The following is a 22,321-nucleotide window of genomic DNA, read 5'->3' as shown; positions in this document are numbered from 1 at the left end:
TAAATATAAATAGTGGCTTTATATGAAGCGGAGAAAAATGACGCGAATTTCATGAAAAAGGCATCCCCTCTTAATAAGTGAAGAAATCTTATAAGAGGTTAAAATTAAAAATATCAACATTCTAAAGAAAATTATGTATAAAGTTCAGGTAACGCTTTATTTTGTGTAATTAATGTTGGTAATGCACTAGTCAAGCTTAAATTACTTTATATTTCCATTTTATTACTTTTTTGTTATAAACATGAAATGAACAAACAATTTACTTTTTGTACTTTATCAATATAAATTTTTGACTCAATACTATCTTTTTAATTCTGATAATAGAAGCATACTCTTAAAAGAATCATATGATTTAGAATAGAAGTTTTCATGGATGAATAATTAGTACAACATTATTTCTTTTTAATTGGCAACCACATGTTAAGTACTTGTAAAAATGAATAAAATTCCCGTACACATTGTTATTAGCTTTAAAAATGAATTGAACTTCTTTAAGGATACATAGCTTAATATGTTAAATCTACTAGTCTAATCACATCGATATTCTATTTCTATTGAAAATATAATTTCTATTGAAAATATAATACATGTATAGTCAGAGGTTATTGTGAACGTTAATTAATCAATATTCGATTGGTGAAAACGTAAACAGGGAATTCCCCTTTTAAATCCAACATGTTGAATTTTTCGATAAATTCATTCTTTTCTTTTTATTATTTGGAGAATAGAGAACTATGATAGCAGTTTTACTTTTGGGTAAGTCACGATATTTTACATTTATATTTCTTTACTGATAAACTTTATATTGAGATTTAATCGATCACGGGACTAGAATTTTGATGTAAGATGAGAAAAAATACTTGGTTTCTTTATTGTAGCTTCTTTTCATTTTCAGCGTTCCTGAATGTTTGGATCGTAAGCGGGGGTGGACCGCATTGTAAGCTCATTTATTTGCTTTATATAAATATATTGTTCAATGTTCATACAGCCCCATGTGTAATTAAAACCTAAAAAAAATCACTTATTAACCGGTTATTTGCTTTGATATTTATATCTTTTTTTTAATAATATTAAAATGGGCTTTCCATGGATACAACCATCTGGAATGTGTTTTAGAATGAAATTAAATGATAACATAATGACGTACTTAATTATGATAGCGTTGTTAAAGATGAATAACTGAATCAATGAGATTTTTGATATAACTTTTAGAGCGATGTACCTTGTTTCATCAACAATGCCTTTCAGATTGCGAATTTGCCCACACAAACCACTGCCAAAATGGAGCAACGTGTAATCGCTTTAACAACGGTTATTCTTACTCGTGCACGTGTCAGCCTGGTTTCACGGGAACTAACTGCCAGTCTGTTGGTATGTATCATTTTATAAATATTTATTTTCGGGTTTTCTTTTGCTTGAAAATGACAGGAAATGATATTGGAAGAACTAGGTGATATACTGTTCACGAAGAAAAACAAAAAAAATCAACAACAAAAAACAACAACTTGTCCTAAAAAGGATTATTTGATACAACTTTGAGTGGTATCTTTTGTAAATATTCCATCTGCAAAAAAAAAAAGAACTGTTTATTTCAAGATTAAGGTTTAAGCAGAATCCTTTCTTTTTCAGTGAGTTATTAATTTCTGGCTATATCATTTCATTATGTGATGTGTAATTAAATGTACTTTATAGTTGATTTTCAAACTATTATTTTTAAAACGTTTCCTGCAACGTGCGTAGGATAAATTGACCAGTTCATGTAGGCCACGTTCAACAAATACTTAAAAAGTTTCTGATACACCATCACCCCTCCAAAAAAATTAAAAAAGATATTAAAAATATAAAAAAGAAAATTAAAAAAATTACCAATCTTATGTTTTGCTTTAGACTGCAGTAGTTCTGTGTATTGTAAGAATGGAGGAACATGTTTCACTATAAATGGAGGTAGTGGATATACATGTAACTGTGCCGATGGATGGATGGGTTCTAATTGTGAACAAGTTGGTAAGTCTCATATTTAATTGCACTGGAGAGAATTGAAGACAAACAAATGTTTAAGCGTTCTTTGAAACTAGTATTTCACAATTTAAACAGAACTAAAACATTTATCAAATCAATCAATCAACGTTTTACTTTTCAAAACATAATTAAACTTTTGCTGATAAATTGTAAAATTACAGAAGAATAATTTTCTTTAAACATTGTGTTAATATTTTTATCATGTCGTTCGAATATCAAAGCAAATAGTTTTATCTTTGATTTAGATTGCAGCAGTTCCGTATATTGTAAGAACGGGGGGACATGTTCCACTATAAATGGAGGTACAGATCATTCATGTAGTTGTGCCGAGGGCTGGATGGGTCCTAATTGTGAACAAGTTGGTAAGATATATCACAAAGTTCACGGAATGATATCTCTGGATTTTTATTGCCAAGCATAAAAAAGAATGTAATCGAAAGGATGCTCTTATATTCGTTAAAACAATAAACAAAAACAATATTCATCAAATTAACCAAGTAACCAAGTAGTCATTTTATTTTTAAACGTGAACATTTATAACGAGAACTAATGAGGTACATGTCCTTTTGCTGATAGATTGTAAAACGAAACAACAAAATAATCCGCTTAGATTACTTTCTTTGAATATGTGTATGTACATTGTCAAAATTTGTGTATTTATCATGTCTTTCGATATACATAGCTAATGTTTTATCTCTCTTTCAGATTGCGGCAGTTCCTTATATTGTAAAAATGGAGGAACATGCTCCTCTATAAATGGAGGTACAGAACATTCATGTAACTGTGCCGAGGGATGGATGGGTCCTAATTGTGAACAAGTTGGTAAGTCTCCGGTAGTTTATTTTTGCAATGGCAAAAAAGACAAGATGAAAGTAACGTTACTGAAATGGCATAACAGAAAGGACGAAAGTAATAGGGGTGTTTTGATTTGCTAAAAACATTTTTAGATATAAATATAACTAGAATATTCATCAAAATAATCATTCAAATAGTTTTATTTTTCTAGAACACAAAGTTGTAATAAAGATACTTTTTTTGTATAATTTCAAGACACAAAAAAATTTTCTTTATTGTCTCTTCAAATTTTGGTTATTTGTGTCATGACCTTCGATGCAATACAAAAGCCAAAATTTTTACTCTTTCATGACTGTCAGAAAGTTTCTTAATATTGTAAGATTATGGGGTTACTGTTCTTAAAAATGGAGACAAGAACATTCAGAACATTTCGAGGCGATTCCTAATGGAACATTTGTAAGATTATATACAAAAAATAGAAAAAATTGTGAATTTAATCCATGTTTAAAAAGAATGAAGCGAATGTTGTTTTGTATTCGATTAGCTCTTAGACATGTTCTTTAACAAATTTGTTTTTTTATTTAAAAAAAGAAAAATTGTGATGATTTGCTGATAGAGCACAAATAACAGAACTTAAAACAGCTTAGAACTTTTGTTGAATATTGTATGACAATGTACAAAATTGTATTTAGTCATGACTTTCGATAAAAATATTATGCAAATAGTTTTATCTCTCTTTAAGATTGCAGCAGTTCTTTATATTGTAAAAATGGAGGAACATGTTCCTCTATAAATGGAGGTACAGAACATACATGTAACTGTGCCGATGGCTGGATGGGTTCTAATTGTGAACAAGTTGGTACGTTATATTACAAATTTCACAGGGGAAAAATCTCTGGAAGTTTATTGACAATAAAAAGAATGAAATCGAAAGGTTGCTCTTATATTCGTTAAGCTATAAACACAAATAGTATTTATTTATCAAATTAATCAAGTAGTCCTTTAATTTTAAAACGTGAATATTTTAAAAAAGAACTAATTATGTACATGTACTTTTGCTGATAAATTGTAAAACGAAACAAAATAAACGGCTTACATTTCTTTCTTTGGATATGTGTTTTATCATGTCCTAAATTGTGTATTTATCATGTCGTTTGATATACCAAAGCAAATGTTAATCTCAATTTTAGATTGTAGCAGTTCTTTGTATTGTAAAAATGGAGGAACATGTTCCTCTATAAATGGAGGTACAGAACATTCATGTAACTGTGTCGATGGCTGGATGGGTTCTAGTTGTGAACAAGTTGGTAAGTTTATTGACTTTACTCACAGAAACCCAGAGAATCTCTGGAAATTTATGGCTCACGCATAAAAAGGAATGAAAGCAAAATGTTATTCTTGTGAAAAAGTTAACACACATAATATTTAACAATTAACAAAGTACTCATTTTATTCTTAAACATAAATAATGAAAAGAACTATTTAGGTACATGTACTCTCACCGATAAATTTTTAAACGAAAAAAATAAACGGCTTAGATAACTTTCTTTGAATATGTGTATTTACATGTCTTAAATTGTGTATTTATCATGTCTTTCGATATACCAAAGCAAATGTTTATCTCAATTTTAGATTGTAGCAGTTCTTTGTATTGTAAGAATGGGGGAACATGTTCAACTATAAATGGAGGTACAGAACATTCATGTAACTGTGCCGGTGGCTGGATGGGTTCTAATTGTGAAGAAGTTGGTAAGTTATATTACAAATGTCACAGGGTAAAAATCTCTGGAATGTTATCGAACATGCATAAAAAAGATTGTTATTGCATTGTGTTCGTTAAAAGAATAATTAACAATTTACAAATAATCTCCGGAAGTTTATTTGACAGGCATTAAAAGAATGAAATCGAAAGGTTGCTCTTATATTCGTTAAGACTATCAACACAAATAGAATTTATCAAATAAATCAAGTAGTCCTTTAATTTTAAAACATGAATATTTAAAAAAAAAGAACTATTTAGGTACATGTATTTTTGCTGATAAATTGTAAAACGAACGAAATAAAAAGCTTAGATTTCTTTCTTTGGATATGTGTTTTATCATGTCCTAAATTGTGTATTTATCATGTCGTTTGATATACCAAAGCAAATGTTAATCTCAATTTTAGATTGTAGCAGTTATTTATATTGTAAAAATGGAGGAACATGTTCCTCTATAAATGGAGGTACAGAACATTCATGTAACTGTGCCGATGGCTGGATGGGTTCTAATTGTGAAGAAGTTGGTACGTTATAATATACATTTCACGGAGTAAAATCTCTGGAAATTTATTGAACAAGCATTAAAAAGAATGAAATCGAAAGGCTGCTCTTATATTCGTTAAGACTATCAACACAAATAGTATTAATAAAATTAATCAAGTAGTCCTTTAATTTTAAAACTCGAATTTTTTAAAAAACTTACTAATTAGGTACATGTATTTTTGCTGATAAATTGTAAAACGAACGAAATAAACGGCTTAGATTTCTTTCTTTGGAAATGTGTTTTATCATGTCCTAAATTGTGTATTTATCATGTCGTTTGATATACCAAAGCAAATGTTTATCTCAATTTTAGATTGTAGCAGTTCCTTGTATTGTAAGAATGGGGGAACATGTTCGTCTATAAATGGAGGTACAGAACATTCATGTAACTGTGTCGATGGCTGGATGGGTTCTAATTGTGAACAAGTTGGTAAGTTTATTCACAGAAATCAGAGAGTAAAATCTCTGGAATTTTTTATTGCTATATCACAAAAGAAAGAGTAAAAATATGAAGGTTGTTTTCATGCGTTTTGACAATTAACACCAATGTTATATTTATTACATAAACTAAGAAGGCTTTTTATTTTTAAAGATAAGGAGTACTTTAATATGAAACTTCTTACTAAATAGGTACTTATACTTTAAGTGATTAATCGTAAATTACAAAAAAATAAACTTAGATCATTTAATTCGAAAATTATATACACATATGTAGACTATTCTATTTGTTGTTCGATACACAGAACCAAAATGTTTATTTAAGATTGCAGCAGTTCCTTATATTGCAAGAATGGGGGAACATGTTCAACAATAAATGGAGGTACAGAATATACATGTAAATGTGCCGATGGCTGGATGGGTTCTAACTGTGAACAAGTTGGTAAGTTTATTCACATACAATTAGGGAATAAAGTATCTCGTATCTTTCATGCACTTCCATAAAACTCAGGATGGAAGATGTATACTCTTTTTGCATGCGTTTAACAATAAAACAACAATCGGAGCTCCTCGACCAATATTCATAACAATCTTGGACTTCAAACGGATTTTAGGTAGTTCTATCATGCAGTATTTTATGTAAACAAAGGCGTGATTTTGGATATAGTTTAACGAAAGAATATATTTGACTTTGGAAAGAAAAGAAGTCTGTTCCGGTAAAATTATGATAGATAATATGTCTGATATTCATAATCAATTTAAAAACGCCCACTTACGTACAATTAAATCCAAATCTGAGTTAATGTCAACAGATATACATTTTGTACCTTCGGGGTATACAACCATAAATTGTAAGTATATAAATATTGTACTGTTTACTTTAATATCTGTAGTTTACTTAATTGTATTGATTTAGCATTAAAAACAGTTTCTAAGCGTAGGTTAGACCGAAATACCATATTCAGACTGTGTATTTTGACTAGTGTCTTCGAGGTCCTTATCCAAAGACTGACGGAAAATTAACGATTATTAACACATTTATATGGAAGGATTACTAAGGTACTAAAACCTTTGCTGATGAATTGCAAATTTACAGAAAAGTACGGCGTAGAATGTTTTCTTTGAAAATTGTGATAAGAATTATACACAAACTTGTATTGATCATGCCGTTCAATCAACCGCAGCAAATAGGTTTATTATTTTTAAGATTGTAGCAGTTCTTTATATTGCAAGAATGGGGGAACATGTTCAACTATAAACGGAGGTACAGAACATTCTTGTAACTGTGCTGATGGCTGGATGGGCTCTAATTGTGAACAAGTTGGTAAGTTTCTGAATACTTAATTGTACTGGCAACAAAGAAAAAACTAAAATATTTCAGTATGCTTTAAAACGTGTCTTTTTAGGTTTTAACACAACACATTCAAATTAATTTATTTTTCTTAAAAAATAATGTCAATAAAAAACTTAATAGAAAGTAATTTTTTTTTAATTTTTGTATAATGACAGGAAAACGGACTTTGAATATTTTCTTAAACAATTGTATTTATTTATCCAATTTTTTATTTGTCATGTCGTTCTATAACCGAAGCAAATATTTTTTATCTTTGTTTTAGATTGCAGTAGTTCCTTATATTGTAAAAATGGAGGAACATGTTCGTCTATAAATGGAGGTACAGAACATTCATGTAACTGTGCCGATGGCTGGATGGGTTCTAATTGTGAACAAGTTGGTAAGTCTTGCAAAAGCATTGACGAAATAATCCATGTAAGAATATTGGTTTTTGAATGATATAAAGCAAATCTTGTTAATGTCCTTACACTTTTGCTGATGAATTGAAGAATGAAAAAAAGAGTATTTCCTTATAAAATTGTTTAACATATTATTAATGTCGACCTATATCCCAAAGGGAATACATTTTTTATATTTTAGATTGCAATAGTCCTCTTTATTGTAAAAATGGGGGAACATGTTCCAAGATAAATGGAGGCAAGAGCCATTCTTGTCACTGTGCCGATGGCTGGATGGGATCTAATTGTGAACAAGTTGGTAAGTTTAATGACAAAAATCGGGGAGAAGTGTCTTTTGATTGTTATTTCACTGGCATTAAAAAAAAAGATTAGAAAAAAGGTATAAGTCGCTTTTGCCTGCATTTCACCAGTAAGATCAAATAATATTCACCCAAAGTAAAATAGTTTTTTTCTTAACCATTTACTTTAATACTTGAATACTTAAGCGTGCACTAAATAAATACACGGAATTATTTTCACTAATGACTGTGTTATCAAATATACGTTTTTGTCATGCCAGTCGATTAATCACAGCAAATAGTTTATCCTTTGTTTTAAGATTGCAGCAGTTCTTTGTATTGTAAGAATGGGGGAACATGTTCCACTATAAATGGAGGTACAGAGCATTCTTGTAACTGTGTCAATGGTTGGATGGGTTCTAATTGTGAACAAGTTGGTAAGTCTTTCATAAGCAAAAAACGCATGAATCCAAGTAAGAATGCTATAAAACAAATCTTTCTAAATGTGCTTATACTTTTGCTATTAAAATGAAGAATGACCAAAGATTGTTTCCGTTTAAAATTGTTTTACATATTTCTCATGTCGTTCGATAACCCAAAGCTATTTTTATATCTTAGACTGCAGTAGTCCTCTTTATTGTAAGAATGGAGGAACATGTTCCACTATAAATGGAGGGAGAGGCCATTCTTGTAACTGTGCCGATGGCTGGATGGGATCTAATTGTGAACAAGTTGGTAAGTTTAATGACAAAAATCGGGGAGAAATGTCTTTGGATTTTTATATCAGTGACATAGAAAACAGAAAACATGTTTAATTCGTTTTTGCTTGGTTTTTAACAGTAAGCACAAATAATATCAGAGTTTATTTTCTGAACCATTAACTTTACTACTTAAATACTTAAACTTTTGCTGATTAATTGTTAATACACGTTTTTATATTGAGCATGTCGTTCGATTGATCACAGCAAAAATTTTATCTTTGTTTTAGATTGCAGCAGTTCTTTATATTGCAAGAATGGAGGAACATGTTCCACTATGAATGGAGGTACAGAGCATTCTTGCACTTGTGCCGATGGCTGGATGGGTTCTAATTGTGAACAAGTTGGTAAGTCTTGCTTTAGCATTGACGAAATAATCCAAGTAGGAATATTGGTTTTGGCATGCTATAAAACAAATCTTTCTAAATGTTCTTACTTTTGTTGTTGAATCGAAGAATGACAGAAGATTATTTCTTTTTAATTCTTTTTAACATATTTCTCATGCTTTCCGATAATCCAATGTTGTTTTTTTGATATTTTAGACTGTAATAGTCCTCTTTATTGTAAGAATGGGGGAACATGTTCCACGACAAATGGAGGAAGAAGTCATTCTTGTCAATGTGCCGATGGATGGATGGGGTCTAATTGTGAACAAGTTGGTAAGTTTAATTACAAAAATCTGGGAGAAATATCTTTTAAGTTTGATATTACTGGTATAAAAGTTTGAAAAATATACAAACCGTTCTTGCTCGGGTTTCAACAGTACGCACACATAATATTCATCCAAATTTAAGTTCTTTTTCCTTAACCATTAACTTTACTACTAAGGTACTTAACTTTTGCTGATGAATTGTAAAATGATGAATTGTAAAATGACAGTAATAAACGGACTAAAATTTCAATCATTTATAGCTGTGTTACCAAATACACGTTTTTATATTGATCATGCCGTTCGATTAATCACAACAAATAGTTTTACCTTTGTTTTAGATTGCAGCAGTTCTTTATATTGTAAGAATGGAGGAACATGTTTCTCTATAAATGGAGGTACAGAGCATACTTGTAACTGCGCCGATGGCTGGATGGGTTCTAATTGTGAACAAGTTGGTAAAGTCTTGCACTAACGTAATAAAAGATCCAAGTAAGAATGTTGTTTTGTATAATTAACAACTAATATCTCTAAAAGTTCTTACTTTTGCTGATGAATTGTGGAGTAAAAGAAGATTAATTTTCACAAACTATGTTAACATATCCGAATTTATGTTATTGTCATAGCGTTCGATAACCCAAAGTAAATACTTTTATCTTAACTCTAGATTGCAGTAGTTCGCTTTATTGTAAGAATGGAGGAACATGTTCAACTATCAATGGAGGGAAAGGATATACGTGTAACTGTGCAGATGGATGGATAGGGTCTAATTGTGAACATATTGGTAAGTTTGATTACGACCAAGGTTCAAATTAAAGGCACTGGGTATGTTAGTTCATTGGTACAAGTTGATTTTGTTCCACATTGTCTTACGCCGATTTAAATGGTACGCACATAGCCTTCACACATAGAAAATTCAATGATAACCATCACATATACACCCATTTGCAGATTGTTCTTGCATTTACAATTACTTATCATGAACAGAGTCAATCTAATCGATTTTACAACAATTAATAGACTGATTAAAAGAAAGAAAGTTCAAGGTTGAAAAGCTTTTTATAGACATGAAATAAATTTCTTAAAAACGTATTGAAGTTGTCCTTTAACTTGGGATTTAAAAAAAATAGTATTTTATATGTCACCATAGTTTTAAGTCAAGGTTTTGCTCCAAATTAAAATTTATAAAGAGTTAACGCCATTACTACACTACGAAGACCTTTTATTAATTTTGTCTAATAAGTGGATAATGAATAAAAATAATTACATCGAAAGCCCGGTGGGACAATTTCAACGCATGAATTCCCGATTTCATCTCAGAATTTTTCCGATTTCAACTTCGCGATAATCACGATTTCAAACTTCACGATTCACGATTCCCAACTTCATGAATTCAAATTTCAACTTCATGAATGATGAATTTAAACTTCATCGATTTCAACTTATGTATTCAGATTTAACTTAAAACGAAATTACACCAATTTGTCAGTTGGTTCACGATTTTCAACTTCACGAATTCACATAATTCAGCTTCAATGAAATTCGAACATCGTGAATTCTTTAAATTGAAATCGTTGAATTCTTGTAAGTTGAAATCGTTAAATTACGAAGTTGAATTTATGACAAATTGAAATCGTGAATCGTGAAAGTTAAAATGTGAATCAAAGGTGAATTTAATATGAAGTGACAATCGATAATTTCTTGAACAGAATTGTGAAATCTGATTTCGTAATTCCGTATATTGAAAACCAATTGATGAAGTAAATTGTGAAAAAACATTTTTCGAAGATTGAAATCGAGAATTCATAAAAATTCATGAAGTTGAAATGCTTCTAAGATTTCTGCACTGAATGTATTATATTTTAATCGCAAGCCTTTTTTTCAGATATATTATTTATATTAAAATACGGAACCTTTCTTCTATAAATGGAGGGAAGGAATATACATGCAACTGTGCCGATGGCTGGATGGAATCTAATTGTGAACAGATTGGTAAGTTGAATTTATAAGACTAGAATGGTTTTAGTAAATAACACTGAGTGGGAGTAAAAAAAGGATTGGAGCACCACACTTAATACCGTATTCCGGTATATACCGGACAAGGGACTTGAATAATAAAATGCTAAAATATTGCCTTTTCACCCAGCGGAATGAACTTTAAAAGGTCTTATTCATCTTTTCACACCGATTTATGTATGTTTATGAATGAAAAATGTAAGCAACGGCGAAAAAAAAACAACAAGAACGATATTTGTCTATTTTGTGATCATGATTTCTGCAAGTGTCTATAAGTACTACATTAACTCCGGTCCTGTATATTGAGTTAATTCCAAGAACACTTATCTTATTAACGTTTCGTTTTGAATTGGATTTGTTTGTATACATACATGTATATTTGAAATTTACTTTTAAAATTAGTCAATTTTACAACAAGTACAACCTTTAAAACAGTTAAAACAAATATGTTCATGTGGTCAAGTAGTTGGGAAAAGGCGTAAAATGAAACAAACAAATGTACATTTAATATGTTAAAAGTAGACTGTAAATCAATATTTAACTTTGATACAAGACATTTGGTAAAGAATTTAATCTGATTTTAATATTTTCTCTGTATGAAATGAAAACCATGCTAATTCTGAGTTAAATTGTGCGCATTTTATCCAAAAATATCATTTCTATTACAATGAGGCCGTGATTGTAAAAGAATAAAATAACAATTATAGATATGTCTGGATGCTTTAGAAGATTGTTAAGCATGTGTGCTGAAAAGCTTTTTATATATATAGTTTGATAAGAGCATGTAACAAACAAAATATTATTTATCTTTGTTTCAGATTGCAGTAGTTCTTTATATTGTAAGAATGGAGGAACATGTTCCACTATAAATGGAGGGAGGGAATATACGTGTAACTGTGCAGATGGATGGATGGGATCCAATTGTGAACAAATTGGTAAGTAAATTGTAGAGTAAGAAAAAATAGTTTGTAGCTGCCTTCTTGTATTTGTATTCACAATACACTAAATATTTTACTGGGATTTTTTTATTACTTTTGTTGAATATTCCTTTTTGATTTTCATTTGAAATAATTTTACTGTAGTTTACTTTAAAAAAAATCCCTTCGCATCACATGATTAAAAATATTTGTTGATATTGCGTATTGTGTTTATTGTTTTGGATGTTATTCCTCTATTTGATGAGATATCTTCAAAATCCTCATGTCTTCACACAAATAATGAAAGGAAATAATATAAATAAATCAGTAAATGATTAAATAAATAAATAAATAAATAAATAAATAAATAAATAAATAAATAAATAATATGATTATAATTATAACAATTTAATTATAAACCTCTTTGTTTTTGCATTTTTTATGGCACTACTACTTCATATTGGTTCTGTTATTCTATCTTTTCAATATTTAATAATTTGTTTTTCATTCAACAATACATATATAGCGTCTATTATAAATTATCAGAAAGAAACGACCCTATCTGTTTTTTTAGATTGCAGTAGTGCCTTATATTGTAAAAATGGAGGAACATGTTCAACTATAAATGGAGGGAGGGAATATACGTGTAACTGTGCCGATGGCTGGATGGGTTCAAACTGTGAACAAATCGGTAAGTTTCATAAAGATATTTTCCTCATGTTCTTATGTTAAATGAAATATCAGATATAAAGAAGTTGTAAAAAATATTTGAGTCGGAGAAAAGAACCTCCAAATGTTTTAATACATCGTCATAAACGAAAGTAAGAGTAATATAAAAATGTGCAATGTGCATGCGTTATAAATTCCTTGATATTTAAAAAAAATAAGTTTATCTCTTAAGAAATGCAGCATTCCTTTCACTGATATGTTGTAAATGGTAGAAATAAATTCGCTTGAATCGATTGTGCTTTCAAATTATTTGAAGTTATGTGGTTAGCAAATATTCACAGGTTTTGTTTTGTTTAAGATTGTAGTAGTGCCTTATATTGTAAAAATGGAGGAACATGTTCCACCATAAATGGAGGCAGGGAATATACGTGTAACTGTGCCGATGGTTGGATGGGATTTAATTGTGAACAAATTGGTAAGTTTAATAAAATCAGTCAGGGATAAAAGTTTGAGACTGACTTCATGTATTTGAACAAAACTAAATATGGTTCATGTATTGGCATAGACTATAAATGGAGGTACATGATATTCACGTACCGGCATTTATAGTTAAATGAGATTTTAGTGCAAACAAATTGGTAAGTTGAATAACACAACTCAGAGCGTAGAGTTTCGGGATGAATCCCTTTTTTCTCGTTAGTACAGAAAAACGTATTATAGTAAAGATTCCTTATGAGTATGATGTGTTAATTAAGAAAAACTCTTTTATAAATATGGACTTAGAAATAAAACATTCGAGTCTTGTTCTTGCTAATATCCATTGATAAGTCAAAACACTCGAACGTTTTTAACTTATATTTTACATTTAAGATTGCAGTAGTCCCTTATATTGTAAGAATGGAGGGACATGTTCAACTATAAATGGAGGGAGGGAATATACGTGTAACTGTGCCGATGGCTGGATGGGATCCAATTGTCAACAAATCGGTAAGTTTAATCATATACGTCAGAGAATATAGTTAAATGCTGCCTTCTGTATGTGTACAAAACTTAAAACGTTACTGAGATTTTTTCTTACTTGTGTTGGATAATCTTGTCTACTTTGCTTTTTAAATAATTAAACCTTTTCATTGAAAATATTTGTTAATATTGATTATTGTGTTATTTTAAGTAGGCCTTAGATTTATTTGAAATATAATATTGCATTTTCCCTACAAATATATACCCACAAGAACTTGAAAAGAAATGTAAGAACATAAGTTGATCATTTGACTGCATAAAAGTAACAAAATACGAGGGATGTCCGGAAAGTTCATATACTTCTTCATTTTTTATTGTATAACAATACATCCGTTGTACAAATTTTGTTAGCAAAACTATACATATCCAGCGAACACATTTATCAAAAATTACTGAATTTTGACTTACGTTTGTATTTTAACAGCATTTACATACAACATATATACATCGTCATGGAGCACGTTGACAACGTCAACGGCGTCAATTTAATTTCATGTTTATCCACTATTCAATTTCTTCCGATTTAAACAGCCATGGAACCTGACTGGCGTATACTTAATAAATCTTATGTTCCCTTGCTATTACTTTATGAAATTCATATACTACATTTAAAAAAACAACAACAACAAAGGTGTCACTGGTTCCCATATAGTCTGTGAAATGTCTGTCTTTTTCAAGATTGTTGTAACGCAAATCTACGACATTTCGGCCGTGCTACTTTTGGTCATCCGATACGTTTCTTATACAAAATACTGTCATCACCGCTTCTTAATCGTGTTTGACAATTAAACACAAGTTGCCCTTAACAATTTATGGTTGATTTGGTTTTTCAAGTAAAGATTATAATCATATTAGCGTTGCTTTGAAGTTAAATAACATTACGTTGCTCCGTCCTTGAATTTGACGTCATTTTTGCGACACAAAACTAACGCAACTTCATTGCCTATAATCGTCCTTAACAAGTTGTTTCTTTGCGTATGACGTCGTAATTTTCACTAAATATCACGCAATAGTACCCTTTGATGTCACAACATTAAAACAAGAGTTTGTGTTAAAAATACAACTTTTAGCAACTTTTTATTCGAGTAGCTATTGTCATGAAATCAAAGTGCTCCGTGATTCGTTGATCATGTTGCCATGGTGATTGGCGATTTGCGAATACAACTTTTATCAGGTTTTTTAATTTAGAAATTTGTAGCAAAATACATACTTAAGCAGAATATTTAATCATCATATTAATATCACTGCTTATAATAATTTTATAGCCTTGTCTACGAACTTTCCGGACAGCCCTCGTACTATGCCAAAACTACGACGAGCCGAACTAAAAGTTTAATTTAATTTTAGATTGCAACAGTTCTTTATATTGTAAAAATGGAGGGACATGTTCCACAATAAATGGAGGGAAGGATTATACATGTAACTGCGCCGACGGATGGATGGGATCCAATTGTGAACAAATAGGTAAGTTATATTATATGAGGCAGAAAAAAAGTTTATTGATATGATTTTTATGTGTTACTTCGTTGAAATGATGTGGATTAGTTAAATGTGCATGTGTTAAAACAACCCTTTCAAAATTTAAAAATAAATATAATAATTCTACAATGCATCTCACATTAACTTCTTAACACAACATTTAATATAATACAAAATTACAAAAAAAAATGCCAACTTACTTCTTGTTTTGGTGATACATTGTTAAATACTAGAAGTAGATTAGCTTTAATCGTTTTATAAAAGAACTTTAACGATTCAAAATCATTTTTATTGATCATACCAAACAGTAAGTAATCAGACACACACACTTTAATTTCCCTAATAGATTGCAGTAGCTCCTTATATTGTAAGAATGGAGGTACATGTTCCACTATAAATGGAGGCAGGGAATATACGTGTAACTGTGCCGATGGCTGGATGGGTTCAAACTGTGAACAAATTGGTAAATACTTGGTATTATTGGACAAGTAAATAAATAGTATATCTAGGTGCATTATTGCAAAAAAAAATAATATATTTATATTGTAAAACAGTTCTTCTTTTGATTGTTTGATTTGGTTTATACGTCACACCGACGCAGTGTAGGCAATATGACGACGTTTCAGCTTTACTGGTGGGGGTGGAGGAAGACTTCAAGTGTCATTCCGTCTATTATTTCAGGCACGAACGGGTACTTGAGTAGGACTTCCGACAGCATTTCATCTTCGTAATGTATATGCTATAAAAGTATCAATCAGAGTATACAGTTTCTGGAAGTCTGATTTAAGTTACACTTAACAAGACACAGTTCTGAGAGAGATTACTTCTTTTTATGATCCTACCAATGTATATTTCAGATTGTTCCTACCCTTTGTATTGTCTAAATGGTGGAACTTGTATACCTATAAACAGTGGCTATGATTACTCATGCGCATGTGCATACGGATGGATAGGCTCCAACTGCGAGAATATTGGTAAAATAAATACTAACACTTAACATGATGATTTTTATGATGTATAAAATAAAAGAGGAGTTTGTATATCAAAAAACCCCTTTAGGGTAGTCTGTCCTTTATAAATGAATTTCAATTTATATAGTATAAACAAGTATTCAAGATTTAAAAAGAACGTTAAGGAATTTCAATTCCAGATCATTTAAGTTCTTTTACATTTGGAGTCGCCTATTACAAAAGACATATCCTACCTATGTAAGGTTGGTTTCAAAAATGTGATACCTGGACTACCTTTTCATCTTACAAGATCAACAAACACATGTTTTCGTTCCTTGGATATTTTACGGCATTGCAATTGTAAATAGTAAATTCTGAAGTCTCTACACACTGACACAGTTAAACTCGAAACATCACACAATGAAAATACAATCATTTACTTTTTCAGATGTATGTACCCCATATACAAACGCCGACATAGTTTTTGTTGCCGATGTTTCTAATAGCGAAGGGAGTGGAAGGTTTTTTAAACAGAAACAATTTATTAAAAACTTTGTCTCAAAATTCCCCATTTGACCGCTCGATTATCGATACCAGTTCAGTTTGGTAACATTTTCTTTGGAACCTGTCGTACAGTTTTATTTAGATACCCATCAAGACAACAATACATTATTAGACGCCATCGATGCTATAACAGTCGAAAGTGGAGGACCTAGTTTTACTGGGAAAGCATTAGAGAAAGTAAATAATGAAGTTTTTGATACTGCTAAGGGTGCAAGAGATTCTGTTGAGCATTATGTAATAGTGTTAACTGACGGCCTGTCCTCTGATCCTGTAGATACCGCATTGCAAGCTGCAAATTTAAAAGCAAGAATGGTGAAGATATACGCAATAGCAGTAGGAAATAGCATTTATCATGCCGAATTACTGGGAATGGCTACCTATCCGAAGCATGCGTTCCCGATTCATACACCTGATTCGTTACAAAGCCTTCTAAAATATACAATGTTTGGATGCTCAGGTAAATAATAAAGTAATGCAACCTATTCATTAACACACCTTGGTCAAACTGTTTTGTAGAAAATATTGCTTTCATGTAAGATACATGTATGTATCTTTCAAACTTTACAAAAGGAATGTCAGTACCAAAAAGATGTAATAGAATGGGTAATTTATTTTCACATCCTAAATGGAAATTGGAATATCCTTTTTTAATCACTGAATATAAAAATACAGATTTTTCGCCGATCAGCAGTACTGTGGCATATGAAGATTGCCCTGGTATAGAAATTGTTGCAAATGTCTGCCACTGTTAGTACTGCAACTGTAAGTACTCAAACAACATAGACATGAAAAGATATTTATGTTTTGTGTATGTTTCAGATTGTACAGATAAAGTCACTGATGTCGCTGTTATAATGGACATAAGCGCACGCATTGGTGCGGAGAATCTTAACAAACAAACAGAAGCCGTTGTTCACCTGATTAAACATGCAAACGTTGCCAACAATGCTGTGCAGTTCAGTATAACAACATTTGCTGAACAGTACGAACCACAGGTTGACTTCAACCACTTCTATGATGGACCCTCATTGATAAGTTGGATAAACAGTAACATCAGAATGGTAAAAGAAAGTACTTCAAATATTTCAAGAGCTTTAGAATACATCTCCTCAGATGGATTTACCGCTGTTAAAGGAGCTCGAACAAATTCAAGAAAGGTCGTTATGTTGTTCTCATCGGGCGAAGTAGATGACTTAACATTAGTTAAAGCACAATCAAAATTGCTAAAGGACGCCGGGTATCTGGTGGTAACTGTAGGTATCGGATTAGAGGCTAATTACACTAACTTAATAGAAATATCGTCCGATCCAGCATTTACATTTATACTTGGTGATGAGTTGGAACAAGAAGTTGATAATCTAGAGGCACTTCTTAGCACATTAGAACACAGTCTGTGTTCTCATATATGATATTGAGGTCTTTTAAATGGTGCTGTTTGTTTGTTTTTCATTTCACTTTGGGGAATTCCAATTTCCAGTATCTTTATAGTCAAAACATAGGGTGTCGAATGATGTGTAGCAGTTAAAAAAAGTGTCCCATTCTACATTGCAGTATTATTCTTTTACAATTTCGTCGGGATCATTGATTACAAAACTTGAGGATTGAACACTGCTAAAGCATTGCAGGGAATACTTGAGTATTGAACACCGCTTAAGCCTTGCATTTTTTCTGCAGTGACCTCCTATTTATTTTTATTCGTATTTTATTATATTTATTCAGTATTATTCAGGTTTCTTGCATTTGCTATGTATTTGTTTAAACAACAATATAATTTCAAGTATAAACCATTGAAATCGAAAAAAAATGTGGTCTTTGTAAGCCTTCTAGGCGGTTATTCACAACTTATCATCAGAGATTCTCACGTTTCTTTCTTGACAGACCGTAGAAGTTATTCTTCAAATGATTTTACGGTTCTTCGAGTCCTACATAGATGAATTATATTTTATATCTGTATATAAATACATTTGATCTCTACATATCTTTTTATGCATTAATTTTGAACTATTTTTCAGTTGTTACGTTGAGCTGAATTAGCTATATATTTCACAAGATTGATGACTGTTGTAATAGTAATAATGAAGCATGATAAAATATACGGATACAATATAAAAGCTACCCGACTTTGTAACAAGTTTTTATCAAATGATCGTTATCGACAAATAAACGAAACATATTCATGCCCTACGGCAATTTATAAAACTCTGGAAGAAGGGTGATCCCTCAGAAGCATAAATCACAACAAAATTAAATGAAAATTGCACACTCGGTATGAGAGAGTCAAAACAATCTGGAAACTACTTTGAACATTTGTTCATTAAATTGTTAATAATATGTGTACACCGTCTTCTCTAATCTATTCAATAAAAAGGTGTAATTTCATAGGTTTTCAATGCAAATGTCATTAAGAGGTCATTGTCATAATGCATTATGTCACAACGAAGCTGCTCTACTAACAAACAGTTTTTATTAATTCGGTGCAACTATTGTGTACTGACATACGGACATGTCAGAAAAACTGAAGAGAAACAAAAAGTCCTTATTCTATGCTAAAACAAGTTAGACGGTGACTTTCACTCGGCCAATCTTGCAAATATTGTTCACTTTCTATTCAATTGAGCGCAAGAACAAGTAGACTCGCCTTATACAACAAGAAAAAAGTAAGCGTAATTACTATTTATATGATCGTTTGAAGCCAGGTTGTATACAATCAATAGGTGTACGACTTCTTGTCTGACTTTCATTTCTCTCAAGGGTTTACCTTTATTTTACTAGATTGTTTATACAAATAACAGCGGGTGTCAAGTATTATGTGACAGCTGTAACTTCATCACAGTACTGTTCTGTAAAGATTAAGTTTCGTAATTTTGAATAATTTGTACTTCCATATAGATACACACCTTAATTTTGTATACGCATTTAAAAGCTTAAAAATCTGGTCCTATGGCACCATTATATTTAATGCTTACAATTGAATATTACTTAAGCCAGTGCTTAGGATTGTGAGAGATGTTGCAAATTTTATTGACTTGCGTGAATAGACTTAATCAAATCAAGATTGGGGCTTGACATATTATTTTATCGCACCCTCGATATAAAATCTCCTCCATCCATACACAAATAGTGGATCGGTCTACACAGTGTTCTTAAGTGTTTCAAAATATTGCTTAAATTAATAGAAGTATAACATTTTGATATCAATAAACAGTACTTCTTGAAATAAAAATGTTGATGATGAACATTTTTTTTTTATGATAAACGCTATACTTTGTTATTTGTTCTCAAACAATTACTTATCTGATTTCTATACATGTAGCTATATACAAGGAACTACTTACCTTCCGTTAGCTAAAAACAGAGCTTTCTCAAATAAAAGGTGAGGGGCAAGTGATTTGATGTTGATGGTTATAACCACTCGGTCATGGATGTCCCGATACTTTATATGTGTAGATGCCTAATTTTCAATTTTATAGTTCATATGAATAGGTGCCGATGTTTAAAGATTAAAAGAATAAAAGCGCAAGTTAATGGACTAATGATTAATTACAATTCTAAATGCCTTAATGGGGTAGATTTAAAGCTTACTAAACTTGGACTTATCTTTATGTTTATATACTGTTTAGAATTTAATTATTCTTCAAACGTTGAAGTAATGAAAGACCCTTAGACTCGTTAACAAGCGTTTTTTTTAAGAGCAAATATTAAGAAATTTACATTTTTAAAAAATATCTTTCCGGTTGGCATTAATTAATATTTAACGAGTTATTTTTCAATAAATACCTACTTAGCTCTTTTTACGTAGACACCTAAAAAAACTCATATTTATGACGTATGTAATCTATCAAATATGTTTGAAGCCAAGCGCAACTACCCATGCCCTCCAACACACACAACAACGCACGCGTACAAGTAAACACTATTGATTCAAAAGAAGATCACAATTACTTTAAAGAAAAATTCATTGTTCCAAAACACTATTACTAAGATGAAAGTGCCGCCGGCATATGACCAAAATACTGTTATAACATGGCGATTTTACTGAACAAAAGTAAATTCTAAGCGGAATGAGATAATTTGGAAAATTATGAATAAAAAGACGAAAGTACAACGCTCTCGTGAGGCAGCGCTGGCTCTATTATCGGACAATTGTATCTGTAACCTACATTTCCGAGAACGAAACATAAAAGTAACCATACTGCCCACAGATTCCTGATAACATAGTTCGTTTGTTTTTACGAAACACATACTGTAATTTCCCAATGGTGACCAAGTTTTAATCCACTTGGAGATAACATTGTCACTGTTAAACATGTTTGCAAAGGTAGTATTAATGTAGGAATAATGATCAACTTTAGGTACACTAGTGTGAAAATCACTTCATATACTAAGAAGCTAGTAAAGATAATATTTAAAACATTCTTACTGATTAAAAAGTATGCCCTTTCTCATTTTTATGACTTTGAGAGGGATATTTATTGAAGTGTTTCCCTCCCTTTTCTGTTTCAACTAAACATGTCTGCCCATTTCGTCATATTTTCGGTCATCATGTATGTATGACGAAAACACTTTCAGTATAAACTTTCCCATTGTTATAATAAGTAAAAACACTACAATGCAAAGAACAACTGCTTTTATGAGTTTGATATTCTTCACGATAAATCCAAGCTCCTCTAAATGATCGGTTGACATGGATACATCTGTTGATATTTCCGACGTTGAAAAATTAGAAGGCGGCAACAGGTACGTGACTGTTGTAAATATTGCGTCATTTATGACGTAAGAAATGTTATTGCTAGAAACATTTTTGCTATCTTCCGTGACATGAATTTCAGACATAATTTTACTTTGAAGTATGGTTGTCTTCTTTCGATGCTGTGGCAAGGAATTATATCTCCTTATATGTTTATTACGTCTTTTGATGTTCAGACATTGATCTTTGTCTTTTAGATATTTTCTAAGTGGTGCATTTGCATGTAGTTCTCTCCTCTATCTTAAGACACATAATATCACATGTATTCAAACGCTTCGTTGCAACCTGTAATAATAAAGACATTCAAAAAGAATTGTAAAACAACTAAGAGGGGGTTATATCTAGGGGTTTGGTGCTTTAAAATGTAGGCACTTTAATGTGTCTTCCTTGGCAAGTTTTATCCTCGTTACGCACTTAATACAGAAAGGCATATTATTCATCAGTAACGCTTTACAGAAATCATCTAATCAATAACTTCTTCTCACCCTTGTTCAGCTTTTTTTTTGTATTGTAGAAGCGATCAGAATGTTTCTTAAATTGTTTAATACTAATAGAATTGATTCATTTCACTTACACATTGACCACGCTTTTTGTCCTGGACATCAGATCCGTGAATATCGGGTATCGTAAAGTACAAACCTCTATGATATAAATGTATGAAAGCCAAGAGCAGATTATTTTTATATTAAAAATGACCCTTTGATTAAAGTGACAAAAATCCTTAGAATTTTATGGAAAATGAATCAAGGTTTTGATTAAGAATTTAATTTATAATAATAATAATAATAATAATAATAATAATAATAATAACAACAACAACAACAACAACAACAATAAATGCAGTAGCCCGTAATTTTACCGGAGCCCAGTGTGAAAACAAATAGCATAAGAAAAACAAAAATAAATAAAGATATAAATAATAAAAATAAAGATAATTTAATATTACTTAGTGTCAAATCAATTATTCG

At 30.9% G+C, this 22,321-nt stretch overlaps 1 protein-coding gene across 17 annotated transcripts; it reads left to right on the top strand.

The window, feature by feature from the left end:
* The first annotated feature begins 649 nt into the window (after positions 1–649).
* On the top strand, positions 650–16,645 carry LOC132718263 (neurogenic locus notch homolog protein 1-like). 17 transcript variants are annotated; one of them, XM_060701920.1, is made up of 29 exons: positions 652–756; positions 896–937; positions 1,249–1,371; positions 1,888–2,004; positions 2,265–2,381; positions 2,725–2,841; positions 3,557–3,673; positions 4,005–4,121; positions 4,447–4,563; positions 4,981–5,097; positions 5,430–5,546; positions 5,880–5,996; positions 6,762–6,878; positions 7,171–7,287; positions 7,488–7,604; positions 7,905–8,021; positions 8,203–8,319; positions 8,573–8,689; positions 8,885–9,001; positions 9,333–9,449; positions 9,659–9,775; positions 11,826–11,942; positions 12,499–12,615; positions 12,952–13,068; positions 13,464–13,580; positions 14,961–15,077; positions 15,439–15,555; positions 15,950–16,066; positions 16,491–16,645. In XM_060701920.1, exons 1-29 carry the CDS (start codon positions 735–737, stop codon positions 16,616–16,618), a joined length of 3,240 nt encoding a protein of 1,079 aa, XP_060557903.1. In that variant the 5' UTR covers positions 652–734; the 3' UTR covers positions 16,619–16,645. The 17 variants fall into 17 exon arrangements, with proteins under 17 accessions (XP_060557917.1, XP_060557919.1, XP_060557909.1 ...); XM_060701926.1 differs by lacking the exon at positions 7,488–7,604 and having other exon boundaries at positions 651–756; XM_060701927.1 differs by lacking the exon at positions 7,905–8,021 and having other exon boundaries at positions 651–756.
* Positions 16,646–22,321: the final 5,676 nt, after the last annotated feature.

The sequence above is a fragment of the Ruditapes philippinarum genome, unplaced genomic scaffold (genome assembly GCF_026571515.1).
Source record: "Ruditapes philippinarum isolate M1 unplaced genomic scaffold, ASM2657151v2 ctg274_1_1_1_1, whole genome shotgun sequence".
Lineage (NCBI taxonomy): Eukaryota > Metazoa > Mollusca > Bivalvia > Venerida > Veneridae > Ruditapes > Ruditapes philippinarum.
The sequence above is the reverse complement of the archived record's forward strand: the minus strand, read 5'-3'. Positions and strand labels throughout refer to the sequence as shown.